This window comes from Hyla sarda, chromosome 8 (genome assembly GCF_029499605.1).
Source record: "Hyla sarda isolate aHylSar1 chromosome 8, aHylSar1.hap1, whole genome shotgun sequence".
Classification (NCBI taxonomy): domain Eukaryota; kingdom Metazoa; phylum Chordata; class Amphibia; order Anura; family Hylidae; genus Hyla; species Hyla sarda.
In genome coordinates this window covers 185,138,833-185,156,716 of record NC_079196.1, presented here as the reverse complement: position 1 = coordinate 185,156,716, position 17,884 = coordinate 185,138,833, and the positions used below count along the sequence as shown (strand labels likewise).

At 42.8% G+C, this 17,884-nt stretch overlaps 1 protein-coding gene across 3 annotated transcripts in view; it reads left to right on the top strand.

Moving 5' to 3' along the window:
* The window catches only part of ZC3H7A (zinc finger CCCH-type containing 7A), an 83,830-nt gene extending 72,044 nt beyond the window's left edge, over nucleotides 1-11,786 (top strand). For all 3 annotated transcript variants that reach the window (XM_056537138.1, XM_056537140.1, XM_056537139.1), the window contains 6 exons: nucleotides 281-414; nucleotides 2,920-3,025; nucleotides 3,783-3,891; nucleotides 6,107-6,225; nucleotides 7,594-7,757; nucleotides 10,576-11,786. In XM_056537138.1, the coding sequence (XP_056393113.1) occupies nucleotides 281-414; nucleotides 2,920-3,025; nucleotides 3,783-3,891; nucleotides 6,107-6,225; nucleotides 7,594-7,757; nucleotides 10,576-10,765 (822 nt within the window). In that variant the 3' untranslated portion in view covers nucleotides 10,766-11,786. The remainder of the gene's footprint in view (nucleotides 1-280; nucleotides 415-2,919; nucleotides 3,026-3,782; nucleotides 3,892-6,106; nucleotides 6,226-7,593; nucleotides 7,758-10,575) is intronic.
* The last annotated feature ends 6,098 nt before the right edge of the window (nucleotides 11,787-17,884 follow it).

Genomic DNA, 17,884 nt, shown 5'->3' with positions numbered 1-17,884 from the left:
GTTTTTTGCTGAAATGTGAGAGGAAACTAGAATACCAGGAGGAAACTCACCTGTAGAAAACATGCAAAATTAAATAAATGTTAAAGGAGCAGTCCTCTATGGACACCTCTGTGACCTGCAACTATTTTGCCACATCAAAGGCTGTTAAATGAAGATTTGCCTTGCCCAACATGTTAGAGTTATTGACATGAAAAACAACTTTTAAGCTGTGACCTACATCGTGGCTTCTTGTGTTATGCTTCACATAAAGTAATAAATAATTATATCCTTTTGTTTTAAGTTGTTAACCGTTAACAATAATCCAGGATATCCAAATTTCAACATCAAATTTGTTTGTGGGCAATGCTGGAGAAATGGTCAAGTGATTGAATCAGACAAAAACAGAAAATACTGTAGTGCAAAGGCAAGACACACGTAAGTAAATAAGACCAATACCTGTGTATTCAAGTCCAGGAAAAGGAGCACTCACCCCCTTCTGTGCATGGATGACTGACTACTCTCCACTGTCCACTGTAGGATCTAGAAACAGCAGATACGGCACAGGATACTAAAACTTAACCATTATTTCTACATTTAAAGCATTCAGAAAAAACACTGCACAATGAACCCATTTCATAGTGCAACCCATATAACCAATATTACAGAATGTACATCTGAAGAGATGTATAATCCCAGTCCAACTACAATAAGGGTAATAAGTGTCATTTCCTGATTAAAAATACTACAATTACATTTTCTACTTCCACATGTATAACATCCTTTTCTATTTAAATGTTTACCTATATTATCTTTTATACACGATGGAGATAATATAGAATGGACCGTATATACTCGAGTATAAGCCGAGTTTTTCATCATGATTGTTCGTGCTAAAAACGCCCCCCTCAGCTTAAACTCTCCGCCTGTCAATCCCTTCTCAGTGGTCTTCAACCTGCGGACCTCCAGATGTTGCAAAACTACAACTCCCAGCATCTGCAGCCTTCATCATCATCCAGACCCCCCCCCCCCCCCTTTAGTTTTCTACTCACCTCCCCTCGGTGGGAAGGAAGGGTGATCTGCTCCGGGCCATCTATGCTTCAGGGACCGTCCGGTGGGAAGGGTTGATCGTTCCGGGCTGTCCATTTTCATTGGGGGGCCCTCTGCTCCGCGCTTTGGGCCTGCCACGGACTAGTGACGTTGCCTTGACGACGACGCACAGGGACGCGCATGAACGTCATTGTGCGGTGGCGTCAAGGCAACGTCACTAGTCCGGGGGCAGGCCCAGAGAGCGAAGAAGAGGGCCCCCCAATGAAAATGGACAGCCCGGAACGACTAACCCTCCCCACCGGACGGTCCCTGCAGCTTAGATGGCCCGGACCAGCTCGCCCTTCCTTCCCACCGAGGAAAGGTGAGTAGAAAACTAAAGGGGGTGGGAGGGGTCTGGATGATAACAAAGGCCGCAGTGGTCTTCAACTTGCAGACCTCCAGAGGTTTCAAAACTACAACTCCCAGCTTGCTCGGACAGCCGATGGCTGTCCAGGCATGCTGGGAGTTGTAGTTTTGCAACATCTAGAGGTCCGCAAGTTGAAGACCACTGAGAAGGGATCGACAGGCGATGATGATGAAGGGGGGGGGGGGGGGGGTGATGACGAAGGCCGCAGTGGTCTTCAACCTGCGGACCTCCAGAGGTTTCAAAACTACAACTCCCAGCATGCCCAGCAGGCGGTGATGATGATGGGGGTCTGGATGATGATGGGGGTCTGGATGATGACGGGGGTCTGGATGATGACGGGGGTCTGGATGATGACATGGGGGGATGATGTATTTCCCACCCTAGGCTTATAGTCAAGTCAATAACTTTTCCTGGGTTTTTGGGGTGAAATTAGGGGCCTCGGCTTATATTCGGGTCGGCTTATACTCGAGTATATACAGGAATGTAGATGAATGTCTTGTGGAGAAGCTATGACCATTTGTATAATCTATTTAAAAGTTTGGTCCTGCATAAGGATAAGTACATATTTAGAAAAAGTTTATTTATTTTCTGGCTTTGTAGAACCAGCCTGAGAGACATAACACTTTTATTTTTCAATCCGCAGAGGACTTGTTGTTTGCATGTACTTCATTTTATCATAAAATGTAGAGATGAGCGAACTTAGAGTAAATTCGATTCGTCACAAACTTCTCGGCTCGGCAGTTGATGTCTTATCCTGCATAAATTAGTTCAGTTTTCAGGTGCTCCCGTGGGCTGGAAAAGGTGGATACAGTAATAGGAGACTCTCTCCTAGGACTGTATCCACCTTTTCCAGCCCACCAGAGCATCGGAAAGCTGAACTAATTTATGCAGGAAAGCTGAGAAGTTCGTGACGAATCGAATTTACTGTAAATTCGCTCATCTCTACTTCACAGTATAGCACTTGTGTATCTCCGGCACTCCCTTAGATTATGCGTGAAAAGCATACAGACACGCTGCTCTATGCACAGGGAGAGACAGAGCCCCATTCTGGAGATTGCGGGGGGGTCCTGAGATCAAACGCCTTTGATCAGACACTTATTCCCTTGATGATAAATTAAAAATGTTATGTGACTGTTTACACTGTTTTGTATCTGAAAGCTTTTAATAAAGAAATAGAAGTCCGGTTTTAGTATCCTATGCTGTATCTGCTGTCGCTGGATAATACCTATGTATTGATATTGCAGACTGGGGCAGAGCCATACCCAATCCTAGTGCAGGATCTATCTGATCCATGCTTGTTTAGTAAGCCTTTTACTGGATTGGCCATAGGGCCTTCACTTACATCAAGGGAGATGTTGCCAACAATCAATCATTTTGTAGGGATGCACAATACCAGCTGACAGCCATTATAATCCTGTAAAAGATCAGATAAAGGATCTATATTTGTCATAAATATTGCTTCCTAATGACACATGTATTTATATTAGATGGACCAAAGATCGCCAGGTTGTTCTTGTGATGTCCAATGAGCGTAAAAAGTGGATATCTATCCGACCATGTCCTACCAAGAAGCCAGTACCAGTTCAATTTGAGGTGATTTTAATCTTAATTCTTTGCATTCTATCTTTATTTACCTAATATAGTAAGGTTTCTATGGGTAGTGAGCATTAGATGCTGCAACATAAAATACTTTTAGTGGATTATGCTATTACCTCTAGCCAGCCTATTAGCTCCTTTGAATTTTGTAAAATCGAATGTGTCAAGATTGGGGATAGAAAATAACCTGCTATCAATACTAGTAACCACACGACTACAAGGGAAAAATATATTTACATCTTATGGTGAACCCCTAATGTCAATCCTCCCTCAAAGTAGGTAGGTAGGTAGGTAGGTAGGTATAAGGGCTGGTATAGCATTCTGTAATTCCTACAACATGTTGCATAATGGCTCTGATATGTTTGCAAAGCAGATTGAAATCAGTTTGTCCTTCTATAGTAAGAGGTGCCAGTTGAAGTGTTGCTGTTTTGGGGGTCCCTTAAAGGGGTAATCCACTGAAAACCTCTTATCTCCTACCCAAAGGATAGGGGATAAGATGTTAGATCGCAGGGGTCCTGCCACTGGGGACTCCCGTGATCTCCGCTGCAGCAGCCCTGTCATTCTGTGCACGGAACTAACTCCTCTCCATGCCTGATGACTGGTGATGCCAGCCACCATGCCCCCTCCATTCACGTGCATGGGAGGAGGCGTGACGGTTATGTACTAGCCATCACCACTTTAAATGGGACTCAAAGACGAAACCCTGAGTGTTAAATGCTGACTTATACAAATATATGTACTTTGTCTTTCACAGTTGTGTCATCATATATTGAATGGGAAAAAATGCCAATATATAGGAAACTGTGCATTTGCTCACAGCCAAGAGGAGAAAGAGATATGGACCTTCATGAAGGATTTGGGCAGTAAGTAAATGCAAGCACACCCAGTAATGGAGCGTTAGTGGCTATCTTACATCAATGTATATTTTATTATTCTTTTTCCATTGCTCATAATCAGTATTACGTGTTGAGTTTGTAAAGACAATGGGTTAATGTACTTGTAAAGTCCTCAAAGCATCTGTCGCTTCACTTACCACACTCTCCTAGGCATCAACTGGTGCCAGGAAGTTAAACAGATTTGTAAATTACTTCTATTAAAAAAGCTTAATCCTTCCAGTACTTATTAGCTGCTGAATACTACAGAGGAAATTATTTTCTTTTTGAAACACAGAGCTCTCGGCTGACATCATGACCATAGTGCTCTCTGCTGAAACCTCGGTCTATTTTAAGAACTGTCCAGAGTAGGAGAAAATCCCCATAGAAAACATTTGCTGCTCTGGACAGTTCCTAAAATGGACAGAAATGTCAGCAGAGAGCACTGTGGTCATGATGTCAGCAGTGAGCACTGTGTTCCAAAAAGAAAAGCATTTCCTCTGTAGTATTCAGCTAATAAATACTGGAAGGATTAAGATTTTTTAATAGAAGTAATTTACAAATCTGTTTAACTTTCTGACACCAGTTGATTTAAAAAAAAAAAAAAACAGGGAGATCAGTGAACTGCCACTGATGAGGTAGCCAGAAGCATTACCACTCCATCCATGCTTGCTATGGCTATGCAATTGATAGAACCTGTCTATAGCAGGCTCTATCAATGGAGTGCAGAGCACATAGATCAATGCAGTTCATTAGAACTGCATTGATCTATAGGAGGAATCTAATGCATTTGTATTAATTTTTATTTTACCTCACAATTCGTTTTACGGTTTCACAGCAAATGTTATAGTAAAAAGAAAGGAAGACATTACAAAGTAATATTGGTTTCACAAAAAACAAGCCCTCATATGGGTGTGTTGATGAAAAATTAAGAGTTATGGCTATTAAATGGGTGAGAAGGAAAAAAACAAAGTGCAAAAACGAAAATTGGCCTGGTCCTTAAAGCGTACCTTTTGTTTGCAAAAACTTTGTAAAATGTAGATAATTCCATTAAATGTATATTTGAAATATACATTGGTTAAAAAATGTGTATATTTTTGCGTGAAAAAATGCTATCCCTGCAGCTATTGCCTGTGAGTCTCTGTGAGGAGTCCAAATACAGGAAGTGAGTGCAGGGCTTTGTGCATGCTCCTGGCTTGTCAATCATCCTGCTGTGTGAGCCAGAATAGTGTCACAGAGCCTACTTGTCCTTAGTGTACAGAGCCCTGCTTGTCCTCAGTGTACAGAGCCCTACTTGTCCTTATTGTACAGAGCCCTGCTTGTCCTCGGTGCACAGAGCCCTGCTTGTCCTCGGTGCACAGAGCCCTGCTTATCCTCTGTGCACAGAGCCCTGCTTGTCCTCGGTGTACAGAGCCCTGCTTGTCCTCAGTGTACAGAGCCCTGCTTGTCCTCAGTGTACAGAGCCCTGCTTGTCCTCGGTGCACAGAGCCCTGCTTGTCCTCGGTGCACAGAGCCCTGCTTGTCCTCGGTGTACAGAGCCCTGCTTGTCCTCGGTGCACAGAGCCCTGCTTGTCCTCAGTGTACAGAGCCCTGCTTGTCCTCAGTGCACAGAGCCCTGCTTGTCCTCAGTGTACAGAGCCCTGCTTGTCTTCATTGTACAGAGCCCTGCTTGTCTTCATTGTACAGAGCCCTGCTTGTCTTCATTGTACAGAGCCCTGCTTGTCCTCAGTGTACAGAGCCCTGCTTGTCCTCAGTGTACAGAGCCCTGCTTGTCCTCAGTGTACAGAGCCTTGCCCTGCTTGTCCTCAGTGTACAGAGCCCTGCTTGTCCTCACTGCACAGAGCCCTGCTTGTCGGACCACACTTCCTGTATTTGGTCTCCTCACAGAGAAACACAGTCAATAGCTGCAAAGGGCAAAAATATACATATTTTTTAACCAATGTATATTACAAATATACATTTAATGCTATTTCCTACATTATATAAAAAGTTTATGCAAAGGTCATGTACACTTTAAGGGGTTAGTGTAATGAGTTGGATTAATAAAAATGTTTGCAGTGAAGGCTTTACTGAAAGCAACATCAAATCATTGCTTCTTTCTTTTAGAATTACTGTGCACTAGTTATCATAAGCGGGGCTCATAATGGGAGGCCCTGCTTAAATGCATGTGTGAATTAAACTGGAATATACTATTCTTTCTGGACAGTTCAGGATATGGAGCAATTGTATGAGAAGTTGAACAGCAAGAAAATGGCAAAAGGAAATGAGGTTTCAAGTCAAGTGAACAAACAAATTCACCTTCCCACCGACTATGCAGAAACCACAGTAAGTTATTGTCTGATCGGAGATATTCATAATGCTGCATTCTAAAGGATATTTTTATTTTTTTTGTTGCATCTATATCCCAAATAGTTTTATTTGTTTTTTCAGTAGGACACATTTTTGCTTTAGTGTATCGCCTTAATTCAGATTTAGATGCAGCCCCTGTACATGGGTGATAATCATGCAGGTGCAGAAGAATTTTACTAAACGTGCAAAAGTAATGTACATCCTGCATGACCGGAATGTGTTAATACATAATTATAGCACAATACGTTTGTGTCATGAATGACATCTGAAATTTGTGCAATAAGAGGTGTGCACTTTTTTTTTAACTTTATTGTGTTTTTTTTTCTCCTTATTTTGGTGGCACAGGCTAGAGAGTCAAGACATTTCCTATGTGTTCCCTGCTATTCTCATTTACAGATTACTGGTAACAGCCTAGTAGATCACTGATAGCAGTGATCTGTATTTACAGGCATGAACAGAAGATACAGATCACATCACATCTTTTTCTACATGCCTCCTGGTCCCTCTGTGCTGACAGAGGCCCTGTAACATCATTACTGATGATATGGGATTCCCTAGCAACCGCCCAAGCTTCTGAATTCTGGAGCACAGCACTTGATATAAGTGCTATGCTCAGGGTATTTTTTGTCCCCTGTCACTGTGCAGGATCAGACTGTGTATGTGCTGCCTGATCCTGCAGAGATCTCTGCATTCAAGCGCATGCGGAGCTGTCCAATCTCTCCTGTTAATTAACAGGTTGCAGGCACAAGGACCAGCTTCACAGCCAGTTAATGTGGTGTAATCTCCATGGGGTTTAATAATCATCATTTTTTTCTGAATTTCTTATTGTCATTTCTAAATTCCAAAAAGTTGTCTTGTGGGTAAATATGATGATGGCGCAACAAAAAGTTATGGCGGGCAGATGAGGACAATTCAGAAGGCCTGTGGTTACCATGGTAAGCAATCATCACCCTGCTTGCCAATCTCTCTCCCTTCCCTGTCAGTTCACTCTCTGCATGCCATAATCGCTATTGATGGCGGCATGCAGTGTGTTAAACAGCCAGGATTGGACTGAAGTCTGATGCCAGCATTTTTCTATATCCACTGAGCACTGTAAAAATGCATATTGGAAGTCATTAAGAGGTTAAAAATGTTCTGAGATACAAAAACAAAATAAAAACTAAGCGGCTGATCAGCAATGCGAGGAGGCAGATTTGGTCACATGGCTGGGCTGGTGAATGGCAAATAACCACCTTAGATGGTGCTGTGGCCATTGTCAGCAGCATCTAGGGGTTAAATGATCGACATCAGAGTGAATCCAGATGTTTGTCACTGAAGTGTTAATTCTTAGATTTTCATCTGCAGGTTGATTTTCATTGCTGGCTTTGTGGTAAAAACTGCAATAGTGAGCGTCAGTGGAAGATGCATATCTCATCAGAAAAGCATAAAGAAAAAGTTTTCCACTCTGAAGATGATCAGAACATCTGGCAGCACCGTTTCCCTACTGGTTGTTTTAGCATATGTAAAAGGTAGGTTGGCACACAGGCTTCTGCATTATAGCAGAACAGATCCTGACTGTTCAATATACATGATCAGCAGTATGTTTGGCTTGTTTACCTGGTATGAGATTTGTCAACCCAGTGAGAAAAGTAAAGTCATTTTTTACAGACTAGCAGTAAAATGTCCAATGCATGCCAACCATATTTTTAGGCTGATTTGTTAAAGGGGTATTCTGGCTTTATACATCTTATCCCCAATCCAAAGGATAGGGAATAAGATTATTGATCGAAGGGGTCTTACCGCTGGGGACCCCCCGCAATCTCGGTGCAGCCCCCTGCATTCTGTGACCGTTTTCCTTTAATCAAAACAATTACTACCCTATTTTTCTCACTATAAGACACACCTGACCATAAGACACACCTAGGTTTTAGAGGAGGAGAACAAGAAAAAAAAAACAGCAGCCCCCCCCCCTTCTAGACAGTGCCCCCTTGTAAACAGCAGGCCCCCCTTGTAGACAGTGCCACCTTGTAAACAGCAGCCCCCCAACTTATAGACAGTTCCCCTACTTGTAAACAGCAGGTGCCCCCTTGTAAACAGCAGCCCCCCCCCCCTTGTAGATAGTGCCCCCTTGTAAACAGCAGGCCCCCCTTGTAGACAGTTCCCCCTTGTAAACAGCAGCCCCCCAACTTATAGACGGTTCCCCTACTTGTAAACAGCAGGTGCCCCCTTGTAAACAGCAGCCCCCCCCCTTGTAGACAGTGCCCCCTTGTAAACAGCAGCCCCCCCCCCTTGTAGACAGTGCCCCCTTGTAAACAGCAGCCCCCCCCCCTTGTACCCTTGTAGACAGTGCCCCCTTGTAGACGGTGCCCCCTTGTAAACAGCAGCCCCCCCCCCCTTGTAGACAGTGCCCCCTTGTAAACAGCAGCCCCCCCCCCTTGTAAACAGTGCCCCCTTGTAGACGGTGCCCCCTTGTAAACAGCAGGCCCCCCCTTGTAGACAGTGCCCCCTTGTAAACAGCAGCCCCCCCACTTATAGACAGTTCCCCTACTTGTAAACAGCAGGCCCCCCTTGTAGACAGTGCCCCCTTGTAAACAGCAGCCCCCCCCGCTTGTAGACAGTGCCCCCTTGTAGATGGTGCCCCCTTGTAAACAGCAGCCCCCCCCCCCTTGTAGACAGTGCCCCCTTGTAAACGGCAGCCCCCCCCCCTTGTAGACAGTGCCCCCTTGTAAACGGCGCCCCCCCTTGTAGACAGTGCCCCCTTGTAAACGGCACCCCCCCCCCTGTAGACAGTGCCCCCTTGTAGACGGTGCCCCCTTGTAAACAGCAGGCCCCCTCCTTGTAGACAGTGCCCCCTTGTAAACGGCAGGCCCCCCTTGTAGACAGTGCCCCCTTGTAAACGGCAGGCCCCCCCTTGTAGACAGTGCCCCCTTGTAAATAGCAGGCCCCCACTTGTAGACAGTGCCCCCATGGTAGTTGCTCACCTGCGGTTGCCGCTCCGCTGCCCCATTCTGCTGTCCGCATCCCCGTTTTGCCGTCTGCATCATGGCGTCCTATGGAGGATCATGTGACATACACGGCACTCCTCCTTCCTCCCGAGCGTTGCGCAGGGGAGGAGGTAGAGTGACGCGTGTGTCACATGTTCCTACATAGGACGCCATGATGCAGACGGCAGAACGGGGATGCGGACAGCAGAACGGGGCAGCGGAGCGGGGCATTTGATTGCCGCACTGCAGCAGGTATCAGCCTTGGTATCGGGTACATTAAACAAGTCCCCGATGCCATGCAAATGCCGGGTATCGGCACACACATTCACTCCATAAGACGTACAGACATTTCCTACCCACTTTTGGGGGGAGAAAAAGTGCGTCTTATGGAGCGAAAAGTACGGTAATCGATTATGAGAATAACCGTTAGTCACAGCCCTAATACAGAGCCTCTATAGAATGAGTACTTATACACAGCATTTACTTTACTACCGTACATTTATGCTTTTAGTGTCTTTCCAAAGCTGATTTATTCCTTTAATTTGAAACTGAATGATGATCAGCTATGCATACAGGAAGTTTTGTCAAGTGTTAAAGTGGCCACATCTTACATGCAATGCCACGTGTACTGCGTAGATGACAGCAATACAATATTAATCGCATGCCCGGTAAATAAACCATTTTACCTTTGAAGTCCTGTGCGCTGCCTCTATCCTGGTTTGTTTCCTGGAGGGATCCGCTTAATTTCTTAGCAATACAATATTAGACACTTATCTTTTGTCTTACACCTACCATTGCCAGTGAGAAATCAGGCTTTATCTGTTATAAAAAATGTTTTATTTGTGTGTTGTCCTCTGGGAACAGTAAGTTGAGAGGCGTTCTGTGAATCACATTTAAACATGTACAGTTTCTTTAGTGCATTTTTTTTGTTGTTTTATAGGAGCCTGACATTAAAGGGGTATTCCAGGCCAAAACTTTTTTTTTTTATATATCAACTGGCTCTGGAAAGTTAAAGAGATTTGTAAATTACATCTATTAAAAAATCTTAATCCTTCCAATAGTTATTAGCTTTTGAAGTTGAGTTGTTGTTTTCTGTCTAACTGCTCTCTGATGACTCACGTCCCGGGAGCTGTGCAGTTCCTATGGGGATATTCTCCCATCATGCACAGCTCCCAGGACATGACATCATCATTGAGCAGTTAGACAGAAAACTTCAGAAGCTAATAACTATTGGAAGGATTAAGATTTTTTAATAGAAGTAATTTACAAATCTGTTTAACTTTCTAGAGCCAGTTGGTATATAAAAAAAGGTTTTGCCTGGAATACCCTTTAACATTTTTTCTTCTGTCTTTCTTGAAATCAGGTTCTTATCTGGTACATGTGTAAATGGAGACCAATGCGACTATGCTCATGGAAATGCTGAACTTTTGGAATGGGAAGAAAGAAGCAAAGTTCTACGCCTAAAACTAGAGAAAGCTCGCAAGGATCAGCTGATTAACCCTGATGATAATGACTTTGGGAAATATAGTTTTTTGATTAAGGATTTGAAATAAGCGTCGGACACTGGAAACAAACCACAACGCGGATGAAATGGTGTAAGAGTTAAAACACTCCTGATCTTGTTAGAACATCATCCGGTCCTGCTCTTTTTGATGTTCTGAGTCTTATAAGCAGAACAGCATTTAGTGGATCCCTTACAAAAAAAAAGATCCTGGTTTCCGAGTTAAATATCAAGAAGTAAGGGAGCAATACTAACATGTACCTAAGTCAGGATTGCAGACTGATACATTATTGTAATGGTTAATTAAATAAATCTTAGATTTTACAGGGAAGGGTTAATTACTTGTGAAAATGATTAGTCTCAGATTCATATTTTATTCTAGCCTTGGTCCGTTTGTGTATTTATGATATACATTTTTAGAATATATATTTTTATAAAGAAAGTCCATACATAGCAACAGATTAAAAATTAACATTTCCTCTTTTTTTTTTTTTTTTCCGTTTTATTCCAAATATTTGCTGTCCCTCTGGCAACCAATGGATTAGTCTCCAAAGGGGAGCTTTGTAAGGCACAGCAGACGCCATTGGTTAGGTTTGTTTGCCGTCTTGCAAAAGTGTTAATGTCACATAGTATTAGGATAGGACGCCACGTGAACAGAGTATTAATGTTATTGCTGTCATTTATATCATAATGTGACTGTGAGTACATTGTGTTAGTACATTGCCTGCAGTGTGTAAGAGCGGAGTCCTCTATACCAGGCTACTGAGCTGCAAGCCTCACATGGCCCATACTCAGTTGGGTGTAATAGCTTCAGGCATGGGCTAAAAATCTTTTTGACAGTATATTAAAGGGTACCTCTCATCAAAAAAACTTTTGATATATTATAGATTAATGTATGCAGAATAACTTTACAATTGCATGTTATTAAAAAATATGCTTATTTCTATTTAATTTTCCACTTTGAAGAAATGACCACTAGGGGTCTCCCTACCAGTCCTGGCAGCAAGTATTTCAGACTCATGCTGGAGTCCTAAACACTACGAGCTGCCAGTCTGCTTTGTTCACAAAGGAGAACACTCAGAGCTGCCAGCCTGCTTTGTTCACAGCCTGTTTGGCTGTGAACAAAGCAGGCTGGCAGCTCTGAGTGTTTAGGACTCCAGCATGAGTCAGAAATGCTTGCTGACAGGACTGATCGGGAAAAATACAATAGAAAGAAGCATATTTTTCATTAACATGCTATTGGAAAGTTATTCAACATTCATTAATCTAAAATATATCAAAAGTTTATTTGATGAGAGGTACCCTTTAAGATTATATTGGTAAAGTGCTAGAATATTTACTGGTATGTGTATACCATATAGACAGCTTGCTATAGCTTGTCTTATTTATTTACAATGATTTATAAAATACAGTGCTTTTAAAGGGAATGTGACATGATGACATTGTTTAGATCAAGTTTTTATGTTAACCAAATTGTTAACGAATTTTAGGTGATGTTTTTCCAATTTTCCATTTTAAGATCTGTATTGTAAAATAATCCTAAAATCTTGTAGTTTTCATTCTGGCCCCTAGGCCTAGAACTAAGCTGAGACTTTTTGTCCTGTACAGAGTATTTCCCAGCAGTGCTCTCATGGTCAACACGGACAGGAGTGCAGTGAAAGGTTACACCAGTGTGTAGATAAGAGGTACACGCAATAGCTTTTGCTCACTGATCAGCCTCCCCCCCCCTGTAGAATGGGCTAAGAAAAGTTCACCAAGCCCACCCAGACACCATTCCCATTTACCTGAATAGGACAGCTTAAGTGTATTGCTATGCCTATGCCATGGAGCCTTCATATCCCTAAATGTAGTTAAAACAGCTGAGGCAAGATGTAAAAAATATAGATATGTAAGAGAACATTTCAGTATCTGGATTTAATCGGTAAAAAAAAAAAATTAATCTAAATGGCATCATATTTCTAATATTTTTTTTCTACAATTACCGTATATACTCGAGTATAAGCAGAGTTTTTCAGCACGATTTTTCGTGCTGAAAACGCCCCCCTCGGCTTATACTCGAGTGAACTCTCTGCCTGTCAATCCCTTCATCAGTGGTCTTCAACCTGCGGACCTCCAGATGTTGCAAAACTACAACTCCCAGCATGCCCGGACAGCCATCGGCTGTCCGGGCATGCTGGGTGTTGTAGTTTTAAAACCTCTGGAGGTCTGCAGGTTGAAGACCACTGCGGCCTTCGTCATCATCCAGCCCGACGACGATGCACAGAGACGTTCATGTGCAACGACTAATCCTCCCCATCGGACGGTCCCTGCAGCATAGATGGCCCGGACCAGCTCACCCCTCTTTCCCACCGAGGGAAGGTGAGTAGAAAACAAAAGGGGGGGGGGGGGCTGGATGATGACGAAGGCTGCAGTGGTCTTCAACCTGCGGACCTCCAGAGGTTTCAAAACTACAACACCCAGCATGCCCGGACAGCCGATGGCTGTCCGGGCATGCTGGGAGTTATAGTTTTGCAACATCTGGAGGTCCGCAGGTTGAAGACCACTGATGAAGGGGGGGGGGGGGTCTGGATGATAACATGGGAAGGATGATGTATTTCCCACCCTAGGCTTATAGTCGAGTCAATAACTTTTCCTGTTTTTTGGGGGGTAAAATTAGGGGCCTTGGCTTATATTCGGGTCGGCTTATACTCGAGTATATACGGTATGCCAACATAGGAATATTAAAGAATCTAAAGGAAAACCTTCAGAGGTCTTGCGGAATTCATACCTCGCTGGGTCAGAGCTGTTGTGGTGACACGATCAGGTCCCAGACAACATTAGACAGGTGGTTTTAAGGTTTTGGCTGATCGATGTGTGTGCGTGTATATATATATATCAAACATAACAGCTCTATTTATAAACCATTTGTGACTCTTTAACTATGATCTGACTATGTGATTATTAGTTTTTTAGTTCATTGACACGTTTGATCCTACATTCCGTTGTCGCTTTTATGTTCGCTACTAGAATCTGTTTATCTTTACCTACTACTATCTACTGACTGTTCCACTTATGGATCCTGCCTTATTGCATGAGGAATATTTAATTTTTTGTGATTTTATTTACATTATTAACTGCACATTGAGTCATTGTGTTATATTGCAAACTTGTGTATTTTTGCTCTCTGCTTGACATTTAAGGAAAAATCAGTATTTTTATTAGCAATGGCATTGTGCTTGTGACTTTTATCTAGCCAGTGTTGGCCTATTGTGTTATCAAGTTTGGTCACATATTGCAATGATGTTTATGTTATGGTTCTGTTCTCATCACGCTATGTCTATCTGTCAGGTGCATTCCCTGATGTATACCTGGGATTTATACCAATAAATAGCCATATGGTCCCACTCCCAGTGACGTGTCAGCAGACATTCGCCACAATGTGAAAAGAAAAAAATTTGACCTTCACATCCACATTTTATTCATGGATCTTAAACTTCATCCCAAAGTATAGAGAAACAGGGCACTCACCAACACGATTATCTGCTTCAGTGAAGGGTTTATTTACAGATCCACGTTACATCCAGTGCTTTCCAGACCGGACTCGGTCTCCTAGGTCTTTTTAGACCACATTTTGATCAAACTGTATCGGACCACTTGCCACTTCACTACTTTTTCCCTTTAAGGGTATGTTCACAAGAAAACAGATCCCAACAGTTCTCCTTTCCATGTGGTCTCATATACAACAGACAGAGCATAGGATACAGGATGTGTAAATTTGCAACTCGTGAACTGAACATCCACATTTTATACATGATTTATACATTAAAAAAATACTTGTCCAAGGGACCAAAGCGGAACACAATCTACTTGTCCCTCAAGAAAATCCACTTGTCCTGGTAGATGAAATAATTTCAACCAAAATAGTACGATTCCCCCCACTAGACCACCAGGGATGGATATAAGATCCTTTAGACACTGCTGTCAACTTTGACAGCGGTGATCTAATGGTTTAATAGCGGCCACGGAGATCACTGCATGCCGGGCTATTAGCGGCGGGAGAGCTGTAGATCCTCTTACACCCCAGACAAGCCCAGATAAGTCTAGAGGTAACTTTTTGATCACCTTATAAAAAATTTCTCATATGAAGTGACCAAAAATGAGCAATTCTGGACTATTCTTTTACATTTACACCGTTCACCGTACGGTTTAATTAACATAATATTTTAATAGTCTGGACATTTCCACATGCAGCGATACCACTTATGTTTATTTTTGTACATTATTTTTATTTAAAGAAACTTGGAAACTTTTATTAGGAAAGGGGCTTATTCACATATATACGCACTTTTTAAAATATTTTAATCACTATTTTTCAGTCTTCATAGGGACTTATGTGTTACTGGGGGGGGGGGGGTTCTGCTTCTCCAGTCCATGTGGTGCATTTTGTGTCAGAAAATGCTGGAAGTTGCATTTAGTTACTAGATAACTACAACACCCAGCATGCCCTGATACAGCCTATGGTTGTGTGGGTGTTGCAGCATGTTGCACTTTATAGTTCTACAGTTCAGGTTATGGTGCAACATGCTGGGAGTTGTAGTTTTTGGTTCGGGCATGTTTGCGTGCATCCATGGGGCTCTTGGTCGGCAGGTGAGTATGAAGGGGGGGGGATTCTGGGGGTGCAATTTAATGCGGGTGGCCAGAAGCCACTAAAAATAAATAAAATTAGATGGCACAACTGGCGGCAGCTGCCATAATGCCTGCTCCGCTCCTATACAAAACATTCATGCATACACATCAGACATGCACCAGCCACTGCCCCCATATCATACATTACATACACACATACACTCACACCATACATATACACCATACATACACCCGCCGCTGCCCACACCAAATCATACACACACACATAGACAGACATCATACACACATCATACATTACATACACATCACACACAGACATCATACACACATCATACATTACATACACATCACAGACAGACATCATACACACATTATACATTACATACACATCACACACAGACATCATACACATATCATACATTACATACACATCACACATACACAGACATCATACACACATACATTGCATACACATCACACATAGACATCATACACACATCATACATTACATACACATCACACATAGACAGACATCATACACACATCACACATAGACAGACATACACACATTATACATTACATACACATCACACATAGACATCATACACACATCATACATTACATCACACATACACAGACATCATACACACATCATACATTACATACACATCACACACAGACATCATACATTACATACACATCACACACAGACATCATACACACAACATACATTACATACACATCACACATAGACAGACATCATACACACATCACACAGACAGACATCATACACACATTATACATTACATACACATCACACACAGACATCATACACACATCATACATTACATACGCATCACACACAGACATCATACATTACATACACATCACACACAGACATCATACACACAACATACATTACATACACATCACACACAGACATACACACAACATACATTACATACACATCACACATAGACAGACATCATACACACAACACATAGACAGACATCATACACACATTATACATTACATACACATCACACACAGACATCATACACACATCATACATTACATACGCATCACACACAGACATCATACATTACATACACATCACACACAGACATCATACACACAACATACATTACATACACATCACACATAGACAGACATCATACACACATCACACATAGACAGACATCATACACACATTATACATTACATACACATCACACACAGACATCATACACACATTATACATTACATACACATCACACACAGACATCATACACACATCATACATTACATACACATCACAAAGACAAACATCATACATTACATACACACATCACACATACACTCACACCCTACATATACAACCACCCTTCCTGCCGCCGCCTGCATTCTCGGCCTCCTCACCTGATCCTGCCATGAGTGGACATCAGAGCTCTAGTCCCGGCCGGTGTGATGTTACATGGGTTCGAAAATCTCCCCTCACACCAGACGTCCTCTCTCCCCTCCCCCGCTCTGTGTTTTCCCCGTGCAAACATGCAGCCTCCCCGTGGTGGATTAGGTTCTGTGGAGACAGAGTAGGGGGAGGGGGTTAATTATGCAACGCAAACGTGCGACCTCGGGCTCTGCAGTCAGCTGGAGGCCGCCCCCCCCCCCCCCCCCCCCCCCCCCCCATACACCCTGAGCGCCGGTGTGAGGTGTAGACTTGCATCCGCTCCTGTACCTCACACCGGCATTAAGGAAAAATAAGGGAGAAGTCGGTCTGTCCCTGCTTGCCCGATACAGGGCAAAATCTATGAAAAATTCACCTGCCCGGCGCCAAAAACTACTTGTCCCGGGTGTCGGGCGATAGGATTTCCACATCCCTGATGAATGTTTTGCTAGTAAACTGTTTTTTTTTTTTCTTTTGGAGGGACCAATTTATGGGAAAGTGTAGTCTGCTGCACTGATAAGTGAAAAGTGGTGGCACATACCCCCCCTGATATAGGCCAAAAATACACTCTTAGGTTACGTTCACACGTGCGGATTTTTTTGCGGGTTTTATGCCGCGTATTTGAAAGTGGGCAGGCTCTTCTCGGCTGTCCGCAGCTGATTTTCTGCGGCGGAATTTATGCTGCGGAAAATCCGCCACAGTCCCTACTGACTTCATTGGGGCTTGCAGCAGATTTTCTGCAGTGTACATTCCGCCGCGGAAAATCTGCTACGGACAGCCGAGAAGAGCCCACTTTCAAATACGCAGCGGAAAACCCGCTAAGGGACAGCTATGTTTGGTATATGCACCAGGAGCTTTAACACATAGCGTGATCAGAACATAGCCTAATTTCTTTGTATTCGGACTTGTCTGTTTCTATAGACTAACATGTTTTATACTCAAAGTATTTGCACTTAATGATGAATGTAATTTTGACAATTGTTGCATTTATAGAGGTTTTTCAGCTTCGTGGGTAAGTTCTGTATCTGTACCTTAAAGTCAGTTCAGATAATTATTTTTATGTTGATTTACTACACATTGGAGTTTAGGCCACCATTTTAA